This window comes from Mustela erminea, chromosome 11, assembly GCF_009829155.1.
Source record: "Mustela erminea isolate mMusErm1 chromosome 11, mMusErm1.Pri, whole genome shotgun sequence".
NCBI classification, from domain to species: domain Eukaryota; kingdom Metazoa; phylum Chordata; class Mammalia; order Carnivora; family Mustelidae; genus Mustela; species Mustela erminea.
This window is the reverse complement of record NC_045624.1, coordinates 14,378,854-14,397,762: the sequence shown is the minus strand read 5'-3', so window position 1 is coordinate 14,397,762 and position 18,909 is coordinate 14,378,854. Positions and strand designations below refer to the sequence as shown.

General features: G+C 39.6%; 1 protein-coding gene across 19 annotated transcripts in view; it reads left to right on the top strand.

Annotated features, from left to right (window-relative positions):
- Window positions 1-5,191: 5,191 nt before the first annotated feature.
- The window catches only part of LOC116569660 (putative RNA-binding protein Luc7-like 2), a 61,639-nt gene continuing 47,921 nt past the window's right edge, over window positions 5,192-18,909 (top strand). For 2 of the 19 annotated variants that reach the window (XM_032306065.1, XM_032306062.1), the window contains exons 1-2: window positions 5,195-5,613; window positions 8,569-8,652. In XM_032306065.1, coding sequence (XP_032161956.1) covers window positions 8,635-8,652 — 18 coding nt within the window. In that variant the 5' untranslated portion in view covers window positions 5,195-5,613; window positions 8,569-8,634. The other 17 variants (XM_032306052.1, XM_032306064.1, XM_032306060.1 and 14 more) reach the window with 17 other exon arrangements.

Below are 18,909 nucleotides of genomic sequence, written 5' to 3'. Positions count from 1 at the left end.
TGGTGGGTTTTTAGGGTTAACACAAAGTCTAGGGCCCACCAAGGTAGGCACTCTAAAAAATCCGCATCCACTTGAATCTAGAACCCTGAAGTTCACCCTCAAAGATGAACTGTAAGTAAAAAATTCCTTGCCAGATTCTCGGCTGATTTTTTTTGTCATTTTGATGGTCAAGAGGAATTGAGGCCTTGAACCTGTATTACAGTGGTCCTTGACTAGTAAGGTCTACAGTTACCTATCAGAAAAATAAAAAGCTTTGGAGGAAGATAGCATAATATCCTACTTCGATTTGTATTATTCCTGTATGTAATTTTTAAAAAAGATTTATTTGTTTATTTATTTATGTGACAGAGAGAAATCATAAGTAGGCAGAGAGGCAGGCAAAGGGAGAGGGGGAAGCAGGCTCCCCACTGAGCAGAGAGCCCGATGCGGGGCTTGATCCCAGGACCCTGAGCCCATTACCTGAGGCGAAGACAGAGGCTTAACCCACTGAGCCACCCAGACACCCCTCTTATATGTAATTTTTCAAAAATATGGCTCAACATATAAAGATAACCAGACATACAAGAAAACAAAGAGTCCATGAGTGAAAACCAGCAGAAACAATAGGCAACAGAAATATAACTACAAAAAACTTCAGATAATTGGATTTAGCAAACTCAGATTACAAAGAAATTATGTTCAGTAGCGTCAAAGAATAGGCAGGCTTGGAAATTTTACCAGGGAATCAAAAACTATTAAGAAATGACATAGTAGACTTGAAAAAGAAACCAATAAAAATTCTAGAACTGAAAAAATAAATAATTCAGTTGATCTGTTTAACAGCAGACTAGATACAGCTGAAAGGAGACTAATGAACTATCACATTTGTCAAAATATCAAGAAGACAGCTTGGCAAGACAAGGTAGAAAATGGAGACTAAAGAGATTACAGTGAAAACCGTCTAATAAACACTTACTTGGAGTTTCAGAAGTGGATGCGTGAGAAACAATATTTAAGAATAGCTAAACATGGGGTGCCTGGGTGGCTCAGTGGGTTAAAGCCTCTGCCTTTGGCTCAGGTCATGATCCCAGGGTCCTGGGGTCAAGCCCCGCATCAGGCTATCTGCTCAGCAGGGAGCCTGCTTCCCTTCCTCTCTGTCTGCCTCTCCGCCTGCTTGTGATCTCTGTCTGTTGAATGAATAAATACAATCTTTAAAAAAAAAAAAAAGCTGAATGAATCCTAAAAGCAGAAAAAAAACTAATCCACACCCAGATACACCATAGTAAAATTGCAGGATACCCAGAGTAAAAAGAACAGAATTTTAAAGCAGCCAACTATCTGCAAAGGGGTGACAGACTTCACAGGAGCAATGGAAGGTAAAAGGCAAAAGAAAGGTGGAATGAACATGCTGAAAGAAAGTAAATTCAAACCTAGAATTTTATACCCAATAAAAATACCCACCTAGAATTAAGAAAGGGAAAAGAAAGATAGTTTCTGATCAACAGGAATGGGACAGTTTCCCATTAGCAGACCAATGTAAAAGCAAACTCTGAAGCAGATTAGGCAAACTTCTGTAAAAAGCCAGATAGTAAATATGTCAGTCTTGCTGGCCATACAGTATCTGTCACAACCACTCAACAATGCTGTGGTAGTGCAACTGCAAAAGCAACTAGAGACAATAGTAAATGAATGAGCCTGGAGGCAGTCCAATGAAACTATTCAGAAAAATGGGCAGTGGGCTGGATTTGGCCTGTGGACTGTAGATTGCTGACTCATGTCCTAAAGTTTAAACTTCAGACAAAAGGGAAGTGATCCCAGATGGAAAGGCAGAGATTCCAGAAGGAATAAAGAGGAAAAAAAAAAAAGTGGCAAATGAACAGTATATGAAGTTGGGTTTTAAAGAACATAGAACTAAAACACATGATAATGGGTATATAACTTCAGGAAAGGTTAATTGGAGTTAGTTTTCTAAGTTTTTTGTATTATCTGGGGGAAGTGAAAAGGTACTGGTTAAGAATGCCTATTATAACTTTTAGGGTAACTACTAAAATAAGAATAAAACTTCCAAACTACTAGAAGGGCGGAAAATGGAATGATTAGAAAGCAGACAGGAAAGGAGAGAAAATTGAATTGTTGAGACAAATAGACAAAATGAACTTTAAGCCCAAACATGTGAGTAATTACATGGATATAAATGAATAAATTCAATTATAAGTGAATATCGGATTAAATTTAAAAAAAAGTATGCTGTTTTTAGGAGACCCATTTAAAATGTAAGCAACCAGAAAAGTAGGAAGTAAAAAACTAAATTCTCTTCATTAACACATTATTCAATGTGTGGCTCTGCTTTTCACCTAAGGATATTGTCTCATACTGTATATATGTATATATACTATACCTCCCTCTAGGACAGAATAATCTGTACACTTTTATTTTTATTTATTTTAAGATTTTGTTTGACAGAAACACAGCGAGAGAAGGTACACAAGCAGAGGGAATGGGAGGAGGAGAAGCAGGCTTCCCACGGAGCAGGGAGCCCAATGTGGGACTCAAACCCAGGGCCCTGAGATATGACCTGAGCTGAAGGCAGACGCTTAAGGACTGAGCAATTTACAGTTTATTGTAAATTGTTTTTAATGATATTAATAGTTTTGGAGTTGTTGGAATTTTGAGTTCTTTGAATAATTGGAGGGAAACTATTTTGTCAGCTACAAAAGACAACGTAGTTTAAGAAATTTTATTGGCCCAATATGCATTTTAGTTATTTACTTTTTTTTTTTTCCCCTAGTAATCTCTACACCCAATGTGGGGCTTGAACTCACAGCCCTGAGATCAACCTCTGAGTCAGCCAGGTGCCCCTTGGCCCAATGTGCATTTAAACGGATCTTGGACCTTGAGAGCTTGTTTGGAGGTTCTAGCAGGGGAGCGCAGCTACTCGTATACCCTTGACCGAAGAACGGTCCTCTCCTCTATCGGGGAAGGTCGTCCTCTTCGACCGAGCGCGCAGCTTCGGGAGGGACGCACGGACTACAACTATTACTTTGTTTTTTTCTTGCTAATAGATTATAAGTTCCAGGTTGATGCACATAAATTTTTTTTTTAAATATTTTTATTTATCTGACAGCAAGAGAGGGAACACAAGCAGGGGGAGTAGGAGAGGGAGAAGCAGGCTCTAGGCCAACCAGAGAGCCTGATGCCATCCCAGGATCCTGGGATCAGAACCCAAGCCAAAGACAAAGGCTTAACGACTGAGCCACCCAGGCGTCCCTGATGCACATAAAATTTTTTTTTTAAAAGATTTTATTTATTTGACAGACAGATCACAAGTAGACAGAACAGCAGGCAGAGAGGGGGAAGCAGGCTCCCTGCTGAGCAGAGAGCCCAATGCGGGGCTCGATTCCAGGACCCTGAGATCATGACCTGAGCCGAAGGCAGAAGCTGAACCCACTGAGCCACCCAGGCGCTCCGCACATAAATTTTTTTTTTTTTAAAGATTTTATTATTTATTTACTTGAGAGAGAGACAGTGAGAGAGAGCATGAGCGAGGAGAAAGTCAGAGGCTAAGCAGACTCTCCATGAAGCTGGGAGCCTGATGCGGGACTCGATCCCCGGATTCCGGGATCATGACCTGAGCCGAAGGCAGTCGTCCAACCAACTGAGCCACCCAGGCGTCCCTCCGCACATAAATTTTTTTTTTTAATTTTTTTTTTAATTTATTTATTGACAGAGAGAAATCACAAGTAGATGGAGAGGCAGGCAGAGAGAGAGAGAGAGAGAGGAAAGCAGGCTCCCTGCTGAGCAGAGAGCCCGATGCGGGACTCGATCCCAGGACCCCGAGATCATGACCTGAGCCGAAGGCAGCGGCTTAACCCACTGAGCCACCCAGGCGCCCCGCACATAAATTTTTATAGAATTTTTTTTTTAAAGATTTTATTTATTTATCAGAGAGAGAGAGGGGGAGAGAGCGAGCACAGGCAGACAGAATGGCAGGCAGAGGCAGAGGGAGAAGCAGGCTCCCCGCCGAGCAAGGAGCCCGATGTGGGACTCGATCCCAGCACGCTGGGATCATGACCCGAGCCGAAGGCAGCTGCTTAACCAATTGAGCCACCCAGGCGTCCCTGGCACATAAATTTTTAATGAAAAAATGTTACCATTACTTTTCCAAGTATCTAGGAAGTACCTATGTCTTATTTTAAGTAATTAATATTTTATAAAAAAGTCAAAATATCAAGCTCAGCATTTTCTGTTAGCTTATTTAGTCCTCACAACAATGTTATGAGGTATGTGTGTTTAGATCTATAAATACGAGATTAAGGAATAAATTGCTTAAAGTTCTAGTTAGCAATCACTTGACTAAAATTTTAAATCCAAGGTGATGACAAGCTATGACCACACAGGCTTTTTACCCCCACAGTCAGTGCTGCCGATACACTGAAAAGGCCTTATTCTTCAAACTTATCTTTTAAGCAGGAAAAAGAAACTTTCTACAAAATCACCTTTCCTGAGAATACTGCTGAATTTTTATAGTTCCAAATTTAGCCTAACAGCTTCCCGTTAAAAATGATCATAATCAGTCTGAATGGGTTAGATCATGTTTCCTAGTGTATTAATTTCATGTGATATTTCCTGAACTTAATTTATCCTAATGGGGTGGCGAGTGCTGTTAAGCCTCTATGCATAGAGGAAGGGAAATGACCCGGATTTCACAACCCGAGGGCTCCTTTTGGAGGAGGTCAAGGCAGCAGTGAGGAAATGTGAAGCGTACAGTATTCTGGGTGAGCCCCTGAAAACGAGTTAATTGGGCAGCGAATAATCATTAGAAATACGCCTCTATTAGCTACTAAGACTGCTAACCTCAGTCGAACCAACGGGCAAGGTCTCCACGCACTTTCGACTCGGGATGGCCCTCTGGCACATTTGCTAATCTGGGTCTGTTTCGCCAGCACAGCATAGTGCCGCGCAGCCCTGGCCCATTTGCAGCTGGTAGCGTGAGGTTTGCCGCCTCGGGCGGATCCGGCTCGAGGGTCGTTTGATAACCAGAGTCTCGCGAGATCTGGGGGGAAGGGGCGGGAGAAGTTCGCGTGCACGCGCCCCAGAGCCGTTAGGGTGGAACTCTCTCCTGGGCGGGGCGGGTGGAGCAAATACAGTTGGACGCCAGTTGGTGGAGCCCCCGCGGGAAACAACTGAGCGCGAGGAGCGTGCGCGCTCACGTCCCGACGACGGCGGCGGCGAGCGGCGTCAGAGCTTGAAGGGGGGGCCGACGGCTTCTGGCGGGTGGCGGTGTTCGAGGCGAGAGCTTGCTTAGCACGTACCGCTTCTATCCCAAGAGCCGACGGAGAGTGAGGGAACGAGGGCTGCTTTCGGGGGCTGCTGCCTTCTACTTACACATCGTCGTGAGGAGCGCAGTCGGGACTCTCCTACAAGCCCTGCGGCTCCCTTTCCACACGCCTTGAGGCGGCGGCGGCAGCGGCAACTGAGACAGCGTCTCACCTTCCCCCACCCCTTCCCCTGTCCCCCCTGCCCGAGAGGGCCCGGTCTGCGCCCCACCCCCGCCCGCTCGCTACGCCGCCGCCATGTCGGCGCAGGCCCAGATGCGCGCAATGCTGGACCAGTTGATGGGCACCTCCCGGGACGGTAAGTGTCTGCCAGTGCCCTGGGGGTGGGGGAGGGGACGGGGAAAGCGAGAGGAAGGGGCTCCTCGGGCGTACCTGGGCTTGCGTGTGTGGCTGAGTAAGGGGCTCCCAGATTGGTAACACGAGGTCCCGGCTCCCGTCCCATCCAATCAGGGCTGGGCAGGCGGGCTTGGGGGGCGGTGACCGAGCGGATTGGCGGGAACCGCTGCCAATGGGGTCAGGCGGGGCCTGGAGGCAGAAAGGAGAGTTTGAGATTCAATGTTGACTTGTCTGGGATGGCAGAGCCCTCGTCTCTCTTGGCGTAGTCGGTCATCCCGTTTTGTGGCTGATTAGGTACCGGTGAACCGCTAAGGCCTCCTCCCCCTGAATTCCTTAAGCCTGAGCTTTGGGATCGTCCCTCGCCGCCGCCCTCCAGAGCATGCGGAGAGAATTGCCCCACCCCATCCCCCCGCCCCTTACCTGGGTCTGGAGAGAAGCTTCACTAGGAACCCAGTCCCAGAAGTGTACTCTCGCTCCCCACAGAAACAATCCTTATGGAAAAATCTGACCCAAACCATGGTTTCTTGAAGTGGGTGTGTTTGGCCCCATTTTGTGAAAAGAAATGTTACGGCTTGTTTTTTTCCGAGAGACCTCCATTTTGTTAGAGAATTTAATAAAAGCTTTGTTCAGTAAATATTGACAAATCTTGCATGTACCCCCAAATAGAACCATTTTGAAAATGTGCCCAGTGAAATAGAATTGAGGGAAACAACGGTCCTTTTAGACACTTAGGTTAGAATTTGTGTAGAAAATTACTAATTGCGGATATTTTTGTCTTAAAGAGAATTTCTAAGTAAAAAGATGAAATGCTTTTGCTCTTTTGGTGATGATGACAATGTATTATCAAATTGAGCTCAAATAATGCTAATACGGAGGAAAGGTCCAGTTCAGTACTTTCTTAAAAGCAAAACACTTGCTTATTTTTATGTTGCTTGTTTAGCAGATCGTTTCTTAGCCATTAAAGAAATGCTTTTTTATTGAAAAGTTACTTAAATTGCTTGGCGTAAGAAAAAAGGCACACTTATATTTTTAAGTTGCTCTTGTAATTTTCTTGAATACTTTGCAGCAAAATATGTGAGTAGATTTAAAAAAACGTACTGAATTGAGGTATTTTTCGCAGTGCATACAGAGAATGGCTTTTCAGGATTCACAGTTCAGTTTTCATAAAAGCCCATATTGGGAATTTGTCTTAAATAGGACGTACAGACAAATAGGTGGAGTTGTGGCAAACCTACTTGTGGTTGTGTAGAGAGGAGGGGAAATTGGGAAGGAAATGAATTTTGTGTAGTAAACCCTTGAAAGTTAACATTAATTAAAATTGCCCCTGGAACTTTTTACATGTTCATTTTTCACTGTTAGATATCGAAGAATGGTTATTTTATAACTACAGCATGTCTTAACATTGCTCCTTTTCCATAATGAAGACCGTATTGGGAAGGGACCTAATTCAGGATTTTAGCCGCCAGAGAGAGTAATTTTTGTAATAGAAGTAAGAAAATCATTTAAGATTTTACATGAATCTTTTAATCCTAGATGGGTACCATTTTTGGTACCTTCTGCATGGATTGAATTTTCTAATTTCACTGGGAGGGTAGTTGGATCAAAGTAATTGCTGTCACCTGATATCATCTGATACATTTCCAAATGAGGTAGCCAATCTAGTATTGCAAAGCTACATTTAAAAAAAAAACCATATATATATAAATATATTCTTGTGTGTGTAGTAAGCAGAAACATGGATTTCTTAAAATCCATTCTGCTTTGTATACAGATAAATTTACATTTTTTATGTGAATGTTACCGGATTTTTTTTGCCTCCAGACTAAGAGGATTTACCAATGAACTCATGTTAACGAGTCCACGATATTATTTAGCTGAAATGACTGGATTTTCACTGCTGTGTTGGGCCAGAAGTAAGAAACCTACTACTTTGAAGGAAAAGAAATGAATGTTTTTTTAGATACCCATATTAGTTCTTTTATGTATACAAGATAAGAATCAGAACATTCTTTTCCTGACCAGATAATGAGTTTACATATTTCATCTTACGATTCAGAACCTTTAAATAATTAGGATTGTTCTTCTTTAGCATACAGTCAACTTCAAGTTATCCAGGGGTAGGAGAATACGTTCCTGAATAACACCATATAATTTTAAAACCATAAAATGGAAAGCTTTGTATTGGACAAAGGAACAGCTTACAGGGAATGCTGTTGGGTGTCTTTGGCACTAGAGATGAAAATGGGGATCCAAGAGATGGGAGAGAGATGGAAAAGGTAGGTAGGGGAGGGTGTGTTTAAGGCAGTTCTGCCGCCCCCCCCCCCCCCCCCCCCCCCCCCCCCGCTTTAAAACAATCATTCCAGAGACTGACTATAAAACAGCTACTGTCTTCTGGGACTGTGTGACTCAAGGTTGTAATAACCCCTCCTCAACCTTTAGTGTCCTGTCTCTGAGGGAATCTGAAGTGGCACAAGAGGCCTAGGGCACTGGGAAAACTTTGTTTCCCTTTCACCTCCCCCTCTCCTCCACCAATAAAAATACTTATTCCTTCTTCCCTTCTCCCAACTCAGTTTTTATTAAGTTCTTTTTTAAGCTCTTTGGAGATGTAAGTCTATTAAAAGTACCTTATTTTGAGTTACTTAATTCAGCTAATCCTGTAGAGTACCTAATCTTTATTGAAATTCTCAGAAATAGGAATTTTAGTGTCAGGGAAATGGAGAGGTAATTTTGGATCACTGGGCACTCCCAGAAAGGACAGTCTTGGGTGAGTGGTGGAAGTGGGGGGCGTTGGACACCAGAGGGCAGCATGATGGTGCTGGGAGGCTGGGCAGGGGGTTGACCAGGTGGTGGGAGAGGAATGCATAAGGGTGGTGGGAGGGCCAAAGACAAACTTTGCCTTCTTTGCAATTTTGCCTAGGGCCCTGGTGGTGGCAACCGCCTGTGTGCCACTGAAAATCGTGCCGATGCCTGGCATACTGCATAAATGGAAGCAGGGTACCGCGTGAGTTGAAACATTGGTCACACTATATAAAGTTTGTATATGTGAATCAGTGTAACTCATACCCATGTAACTGGGGGTCTGACTGTATTTGGATTTTTCTGATAAGGCATCATGGGCTAAGGAAAAAGAGCCCTGGGCTGAGACTCAGGAGACCTGGTTTCTAGCCCCAGCTGTACCTCTAATTGTAACCTTGGGTAAGTCACTTAACCTTTTTTGCCTCAAGTTAAATCAATAATCTGTTAAATGGGAAACCAAATAATTTCCTATGTTACACTCAAAAAATGTTGAAAAATAAGTATATTTTAAGTTTTTTTAGGAGAGAGGAACTTATTTTTTATAAGTAGATATAAATTAGTATGTTATTTTATCTGAAGTTCGAGGTAAATTAAACTTTATAAATACCTTTTTGTTGTAGTTGTTGGCATTAGTAGAAGGGAGAGGGATAATGTTTTTTTTCCCTGAGCATAGTCCATTTGAAAGGAGGGAGGATCAGCAAAGGAGAATTCAAGCAGCAATTTGAGAATTGTCTATGTGACAGTTGGAGGAACTCGTGTCCTTGCATAGACTAGTTATTTTTTCTGAGTTTGGTTAATTGCAGAACTGTCCCTTAGCTAAAACTTTTGCCAGCAAATAGACTTTGGTTATAAGCCTCTGGTCCTGACCCCTAAAAGGCCTGGCAAGGTGCAAGGGAGAGGAATTAAACAAAATTGTGGGTATGAATTTAGATTATATCCTAAGTTTAGAAACCAGGGAATTTAGAGAAGTAGTTTGAGGACTCCATATTTTTAAATTACTTACAACCTTTAAATGGCAGAGATCATCTTGGAAAGGTTAAAACAGGCTGGGAATGACAATCATCCCCAGCATCTTCCCTTTCTGTAGTTCATGTCCCAAGCGACCAGTGAATTAATAGAATGTGGAAAACAATAGAATTTTATTGCGGTATTAGTTGCCCATTATGGTTAGGGAATGTCTAGGGCAAGTTAAAGCTTTCAGATAATTGTACCTATTTTTTAGGGTAATCCTTCTAAATATACAGTGATGTGTTTCCTTAGTTAATAGAGTACATTTAGTCATAATTTGTCAGTTACATTGTATAGTAGTTTTATAGAATGTAAAATAAAAGGTACTACTCATCCTAGGAGGTAACCAGGAAAATAAAGTTCAGTAAATCATTTACTTGTTCCTAATATAAGTTTAGTGATACATAACTTGAACCTGTAGGATAGTATGACATTGCTGCCTTTCTGCAAAATAAATCATTGAATCAAAGATAGCAGTGTTATCTTCAGTGGATTTTCTTCATAAAGTCATCTTTACTGTAATCTGTGTTTCTTGACTTGTCATCAACATTGAGAGCATTTTTTTTTTAATTTTTCTCATTAGCATAATGAGCCATATTTATTTCTTGGTCAGTTGTAAACCATTCTATTCCACTTGGATTGTTCATTATAAGTGAAGGAGGCATAGCCTTTAATGTATAAGCACACCTTTTAAAAAATAATAATGGGGTATATCTTACTCCAGAGCTTGTAATTCTTTTAACTTAAGAAATTTTGGCAAAAATAAGGTTAAACAGTAGTTAAACATCAGGCTAAATAAGAGTTCTGCTGAATATTTGACTTAGAGGTTCAGGCATATCAAAGCAGTGAAAGCCCTGTTAACATCCATACGGTGAGCCTATTTTAAACAAAGTTTAATTCATTTTACATTTTGAACTCTGAATATTTGTCTGCAAAACAGCCCAGAAAATAGTATCATTTCATGTAATCTTGTTTTCTTTTTGGATTCTCTATAGTCGTTTAGCTTTCCTCAAGGAAGCCTATGCTTGTGAGATATTCTTTTACTTTGGGTAAAGAAATAAATGGAAACCAAAGAAAAATGATTTTGTTTATCACTACATAAGCTCTGTAAGCAACAAATAAATGCTTTGATTTGGATAAGATGTTACATGAGGAAAAATGGTGGTGAGCTGCACGTTCAACATAGGTAGGAAAGGTGTCATGGATCATGGTCTTAATGAGTCAGATAGTGGTGTTGAGTATTCGGTGGTTTATACAGACATTAAAGCTTGAAGTTGCTGAGAGTTCAGGCAAGCGATGGGGTTGCAACGATAGGTAGATGGCTTAAAACTGAAGGTCACCTAAGTGTGGGCAAAACTAGATCAGTGAGGGAAATGCTCCTCAAGGATGGAATTCTAGAAAGGTACATGAAATGGATTGAATCCTACAAACCTGGGGCTATTAGTATAGTCTACAAGGAAGTACCTTGTAAACGAATAAACGATTGTTTTAACCACTCAGTCAGTCAACTAAGAAATTGTAGACAAGTTGAAGAAAGTTGGAACATTTTGCTGGAGAAGGAATGAGGGAGTGAGAGGGTACATTTCTGACAGGAATCTTGTGAATTCACCTGCAGAAAAGTCATTCTGTACCTTTTTGGTTTAAATTCTCATGCAGTAGTAGCCGCTAGGGTAAAAATTGGAAGCAAGGCCAAAATACATCAGTTAATCAGTTTTTGTAAGGTGACTGAGGTTATAGAGTAGTTTTGTAAAAACTGAGTAAATGGGGCGCCTGGGTGGCTCAGTGGGATTAAAGCTTCCACCTTCGGCTCAGGTCATGATCTCAGGGTCCTGGGATCGGCTCTCTGCTCAGCAGGGAGCCTGCTTCCACCTCTTTCTCTCTCTCTGCCTACTTGTGATCTCTGCTTGTCAAATAAATTATAAATAAAATCTTTAAAAAAAAAACTGAGTAAATGTATTTTGCTCTTTTAACATGGGCTAGCGAAAGGGGTCTTTAAAAAATTTTTTTATTAAAAAAACAAAAAAGCTCACTAGATATTGATCCATATGTTCTAATTTAGTTGTGAACAATGTGCATTGATGTTTGACCTGTGTGATTCAACATGAAAAGAATTTAACCAGATGCCCTTGCTGGGTCTTTTGTCATGTCTCTTGAATGCATGGTAAATTGTTTTGTTTTTATCTTCTTGAGACTTCAGTTTTCTCTTTCAGAGTAAAACTTTCCAGAGTTTTACCTTTTAATAAAATAAGTTGGATATTAATTGGTTATTATCTATGGGATACTTAACTGTTCACTGCCTCTTTATTTTGTCCTGTTACTAGATTACGCAGTATACCCTTTTTTAGTTATTTGAAGGTATATTTTAGATCAGGATTGGTACTGTGGCCCACCTGCTTTTTGTAAATAAAGTTTTATATGAATACAGCCATGCCCATTTGTGTACCTACTGTCTTTTGCTGCTTTTCCTTGAAACAACAGAGTTGAGTAGTTGCAAGAGATATCTATAGCTGGCGAGTTTGAAATGTTTGCTGTCTGGCCCTTTAGGAAAAAGCTTGTTGACCACTGTTTTGGTGAGTGATTCTCAAAATGTGGTCCGCAGACTTTAGCAGTACCTGGAGACTTGTTAGAAATGCAAATTCTTGGGCTGACTCCAGAAATTCTGGGGATTGGAGCAAATAATCTGTGATTTAAACAACCTTCTACCTGATTCTTATGTGCATTAAAAGTTTGAAAAACTCTGTTCTAGATAAGTGTTTCCCAAGTGTTCGTCTCACATACCACCTTGACTGTTTTTTAACCCTATTTTCTTAAAAGAAAGTGAGTTTATGTTTAGAAAATGTTAAATAAACAGAAAATAGGGTTAAAAAACAGTCAAGGTGGTATGTGAGACGAACACTTGGGAAATTTAATTTTAAAATGAAAATTTATGTCACCAGAAAAATACAAAGAGAACAACATGGTATTTTTTTAAATATTTTTTTTCAAGATTTTACTTATTTATTTGACAGAGAGAGGGAATACAAGGAGGGAGAGTAGGAGAGGAAGAAGCAGACTTCCTGCTGAACAAGGAGCCTGAAGCAGGGCTTGATCCCAGGACCCTAAGATCATGACCTGAGCCAAAGGCAGACACTTAACAACTGAGCCACCCAAGCTCCCCAACAACATGATATTTTAAGAGATAAAACTTAGGCTCAAAAAAATTCAAGAAAAAGCTTAGACTCTGTTGTCACACATGCTAAACATTACCTTATTAGAGGTATGGACTTGATCGTGTACTTCTAAAGTTAATCATGATGATAATCACTAAATAATTCAGTGGTGCTTAAAATGTTGGTGAAATCCTGTTGGTGAAATTGGATAACACCTAAAATCATCTTTTGTATAAATCTCATGCTTTGGAAAATACCGTTCTAGTGAAAGAAAAAGCTGTTTTAACTACATACCCAAGCCCTGAAGTAGAAATGACCAGAAGAAGCACATACCTGTGAGATGGAGCGATCTAGAATCCCTAGAGGTTCGTCTCGTCCTCAAGGGTGAAATTACTTTATTTAGCTTGAATTCTCTCTCCTCAGTAGTGGTTTGGCCAATGGTAGCCAGCAGTTCTGCAGGTCTTCACCAACCGGTTTCACAAGGGGCATGTGGAAAGGTGCCTGGCTCTGGGAAAGGCTTCTTATAAAAGATTAACCCCTGGACTAGAAACTGTGGGTGAGGTGGCTGTGGTTTTACCTTGCAGATAGGGGAACAGCAGGACAAGCTTGCTAGAACAATAGTTGATTCTGGAAACCATGTGGTCGTATTTTGAGAAATTCCCATGTTATTTTACTTGCCTCATGGTATTAAAAGGATACTTCCCTGGACATAGTGTTCTCTTTATTTACTGGCTGATGTGCTTTAGAGTATAATAATTGTTAATAGGAATAGAATCTTTCTTTCCTGAATATCCCCAGGTTGCTGATTTGCTTTAGTTACTTCTTTTCCTTAGAGATTATGGACACATGGGTTTCTGTTGTCTTTTGTATCTGCAGTAAAGTAGTGATGTAGAACTCTAAACTGACAGGCTAGTGGGAAATGAAGGTTTACACATGAACAATTATGTTTATTTTTAATTGATGAATTCTATGATGTTGATTGTATGGGTCTTATTTGGCAAAAACTTAAAAAAATGCAAAAGACTATCAGACACCTATAGGAGTGAACAAGTGTTACTTTGTTCAAACTAAAAACAAAACAAAATACTGCAAATGAGGTTCTTCTCTCTACTTCACAGTCACAGTTCTTTCCCCAGAGGCCATCCTAGTGAATTTGGTGTGTATTCAACGTGACAGTATTTCTGCTATTGTTTCAGTAGTTGCAAGGCTCAGTCTCCTTCATTGTAATCTGTTTTTCATTTTAACTTCCTTTATCATTGAGTTGTCTGTCACTTCTGTCCTTTGATATTCTCATTTCTTTTCTTATTTCTTTCCTTCACTATTTTTTGATTTGGGGAGGCTAAGCCTTGGGGAGGCTTAGTTTTTATTGCTATAGCCGGCTGACAAGAATTTGTCTTTTTGATAAATCAACCAATCACTTTCTCTTTGGTTCTTTTCAGCTATTTCTTCATAGCCAGAGATAGCTTTCATTACTTCTGGTTTTGTGTATAGAAAGTTCTGGATGATAGAAGGCACCAGATATTCCCAGTATAAGTGTTACTGTATCAGAATTTGCAGCTCTGCAAGTAAGTATCAAAATGGAAAATTTAGCAGGCTGCAGCTTTTTAATAACCATCTTTCCTGTCTGACATATATCATAAAACACATTCTATATAATCTGCTTTTAGAACTTCATTTTTAGGTAACAGTTTATTCAGGCTTTTCTGATACATCTCTTAAATCTAAAAGGAGAAACATGTTGATAGATACGTAAAGTGCCTTTCCACCACCAGCCCTGCTGTGGCGGAGAGTCTTTGCTTGTGTAATGAGAGAAGATGAGGGGTGGAATAGAACCCTTGGAATGTAGCTACTTTAGTATTCCTGTTCTCACATCTCCATCACCATTGTTAGTTCTTAAATATCCTGTAAGCTTTTTCACCTAATATCCAGGCTGTTCCTCTGTCTCATTGGTTACAATTCTGTTACATGGTTATTCTTTTCTTTTTTTTCTTTTTAAGATTTTATTTATTTATTTTTTTGACAGAGAATCACAGCAAGAGAAGGAACAGAAACAGGGGGACTGGGAGAGGGACAAACAGGCTCCCACTGAGCAGGGAGCCCGATGTGGGCTCCATCCCAGGACCCTGGGATCATGACCTGAGCTGAAGGCAGCCGCTTAATGACTGAACCACCTAGGCGCCCCTACATGGATTTTCATAGATAAGCAGGCTGGTAGATTTAAAAAGTTAACTTTAGCATTATTAATCTTTGATCATATTCAGTAAGAATGAACTTGTTCTAGCAGTTTCTACAATGGGCATTGCAGCTCTACAGTGGGCATTGCCTGGATGTGTTTTGGGGGTTCTCATAGGGGTAATAGTAGTACTTATTTGTGATTATAAACCTACAGAACCCTATGGAAAGATTAAGAGGGGTAGCTTTCTGGACCATATAGTACCCTTATTTTTGCATTTTCTGGGGGGAAAATAAATTTGCTACTACTTACTTGGTATGGCTTTGTAAGTTCTGTTAGATAGAAGTGACTTAATTTGGAAAGGACAATGCCATAATTGGTTTTTTCCACTGCCACCTTTGAGTATGTAATAAATACATTCCTGAAGAGTTTGATATGTATCATGTTGTGTTAACTGTTTCAAAACCCCTCTAGTCACAATATATTAAGACATGGTAATGAGTCATTTTACAAAACAAATTGTGTACTTTCAACTGTATAAATATTCAGTGAATTAAACTAAGTTTGTAAACAATGCATGGAATAATAGGTTTTTTTAAAAGGATAATTACAGATCATTCTTATAGATGAGCTTTAGGCTGAATTCTAAAGGAACAGCAAAGGTAGGTGAGAGAAGTTAGTGGAGTTGATGTGAAACTTTGAGAAGAATATAAAAGTAATCACATGGGTTTTTCAGTGTAGCAGTCATGGTGCAGCAGGAATCTCCTTTCGCCCCTGAAGACAAGGGCTTCCTGGGACAGGCTTCCTGCCCTGTATGAGACTAGAAATTGGCCACCAGTCTTTATAGAGTTTCTGTGTTACTAGGTGGACTCAGTAGCCGATATATTACAAGAAGTGGTAATAAGAGGGTGAAACATTTCTCTACATTTGATGATTCCGAGGGCACAGGGAAATGAGAAACTAAGCTATCGCTATATACCTCTTTTTCTTGCTCTCCTTTCCTTTCACTGAGGGGTATGGGTTTTATTTCAGAGGGAATGTACCTATCCTGTCTTAACCCAATGGTGACACTTGGCTCCTAACAAGTGTACCTGTGGGGAGGGGTTTGGTTGTCACATTGGAGAATATGGGAGGGCTTTCTCTCTCCTGGCCCCATTTATAAGCTAGGGGTTGCTTCCATTTGCTTTGTGTGCTATTGAGTTTTCCTCTGTTTTCCCTAAGCTAAGTTCTAAGCTAATTCTATACAAAAGAAATACTAATTAGTTGTTTTTATAAATTGCTTGCCTTAATGCCTGATAATATGCAGTAAAATAAGGATTCTGCATACATTTATATATGTCAAATATTACAGAGTTTAAGGTTCTTTTAATTACAATACTAAACTCAGTTCACTTTTGCTTAGCCTTCACAGTTGTTGATCACATAGCATGGTCATCCACTCACAGCTTAAAAAAATACAGGGAGCATCGGAGAGAATGGGTAAAGTAAAATTTTGATGTTTTTAAAATAGCACCTAAATCTATGAAAGTTTATTTGATTTATTGTTTGTATGGGAGGGAGAGGGTGGTGGCACTGGGAGGGGGGTGGGTATGGGAAAATAGCATGCACCATGTAAAATGATGTCAGATACCATCTAGGCTGAAGTTTTAAGTGTTACTACTACTGTTGAAGTCTAAGTCAGTTTCAAAAGAGACAGGACCATAAAATAACAGTGTTGGGATTTACAGTGGGCTTATTTTTCTCTCCCAACAAACTGAAGAGGATTTTGAGCATAGCAGTATTTGAGTACATTCTGGGCTGGAGCTGCCTTTTCAGAGTGGCCTATCTGTATTCTCCAAGTGAAACTGCTTCAGTACCATGTTAGGCCCTGTTAACTCACGGAGAAACTTTGAGAAGAATAATAGGCATTCCAGTTTTTGTTGGTATACTTGCAACTCAGGTATTCCCAAATACAAATTACAATGTATGAAACTCATGAAGGGGTTGAAGCAAAGAGAGAACTAAAGAAAGTTGTTAGTCTGAAATTAGTTGCTTAGTAGTAAATATTGAACAGAAATTTTGATGCTTTCATTCAAATGAAGAACACTTTGCCTACCAAAGTTCCAAATCAAGTTACTAATTCTAAAAACTTGGATTGTAGTTATGTACAAAGCCTAATTAATAATTGTAGAGGTTACAGGGTAGAGAAACCTCCATGTTTTTATGGGTAGGACACTGTATTGCTGTAACTCAAATAACTTGGTTTAATCTCTGTCCTGTTATTTTTAAACTTTTAAAACTTTGTTTACACATTAAAAATCTGGATTGAAGAAAAAAATTAAATCAGGTTTTTCTCAGAAAATGCTATTCTGGCCCTAGCTTTGCTATTCCTCTACATGTAGCCATTTGCCAAAGCCAAATTTGACTTGGAGTATTTACTATTTCCTAAATCTTTCTGCCTACATAAGGTTTGTTAAAGATAATACTCCAGTTTGAAATGTTCTTCTTCTTTCTTGTGGTCTGAGTCCTCTATCTTTTCTTTAAATTTTGGCTTCTGCTTTTTGTATGAAGCCTTTTCTAACCTCTCCATCCTTGGTGGCCATTCTACTCTTAGAATTCCTGAATTACTACTGTTAGAGACATCCATTTGGCTCTTGGGTCATGCTACCTTTATTACTTGTTATTTCATTTAACTGTCCTATTTCTCTATCAACATCATGGACTCCTTGAAGGTAGAGAGCTTGTAATTATATGCCTATTTGTAACCCCATTGACTAGCACAGAGGGTATGTGCACTAAGAGGTTTGATTCTATCATTTGGATCCAGTGTTAGTGTAAGAGGGTAACTGTTTTTTTTTTAACTCAGGTTATTTTTATATGAATATGTGCCCAGAAAATCCAAAGATAAAAGATTTGAATTCATAAAGTGATTCTTTTTATTAAAAGATTTGGTTTATAATTATTTTCTATTAATTGTAGCCTCCCCCCCCCCCTTTTTTTAAATGGGCACTGCTTTACCTAGTTTCTTTTGAAAAACATGGTTTGGGCCAGATACCTTGATAGAAACCAAAATTACCAGTATTTTTATTTTAAAATTCTTTGTTGGTTTAGCTAAATTAAGCGTTTCATGGCATAAGCCCAAATAAGTTTATTAAGTACTGCATGGTAATGTAGCCAGATTATTTTAGGATGTTAACCTTAAAGTCTCTTAAGTAAAACTTTAAAAATATCAGTTACCAGATACTTAGTTGCTAATCCATCTTGGGATATTTCTGTATCTGAAATTATTAGCGGTTTTATTATTTCTTGGTCTTAGAGGTTTTCGTAATGTGTAAGCTGATATTTGATAGCTGTATTTATTGTGTTTGCACTTATCAAATGTTTATAGAGCAAGCACTCTTTTTTAAAAAATATATTTTATTTATTTGACAGACAGACGGAGAGAGATCACAAGTAGGCAGAGAGGCAGGCAGAGAGAGAGAGAGAGGCCCCGCCAAGCAGAGAGCCCGACTCGGGGCTTGATCCCAGGACCCTGAGATCATGACCTGAGCCAAGGGCAGACGCTTAACCCACTGAGCTACCCAGGCACCTCTAGAGCAACCACTCTTAACGCAGTGAGAAGTTACTTTAAAATGCTTCTTGACATTTATAGAAATAATGCTTTTTGTAAGAGCTCAGTAGGGATAATGTTTGCTAAATTCGTATTTGGAATTGTTTATATTGTACCTAATAGCTGTGTCTTCAGGGCACATATATCTTAATGTTAGACTTAATGTTGTGATTTCTGAAGCAAAAACAGTCACCCTACTTCATAAAATGTTTGACTAGTAAAACTTCTAAGAACCTTGGTATTATTCTAAGGCCTGGTTTATAATATTACTGAGCCATTAGTTTGACATAGCATTGAAATAATATTGTTGCATGCTAAAAAGCTTAGATATTGTAGTAGTTAGAATCCTAGATATGTAAGGGTTTTTTTCCCCCCTATTTAAAAAAGTTACATCATCTTTAAAATTCTTAACATAATTTGGGTACAGTTTAAAAATAAGACATTTTTTCTTACATACCGGTAAGCAAAAAAAAAAAAACAAAACTCTAATATATAGCATTGCCCTTATGGTGCTGCTTATCATAGTACCATTCTAACGTGAAC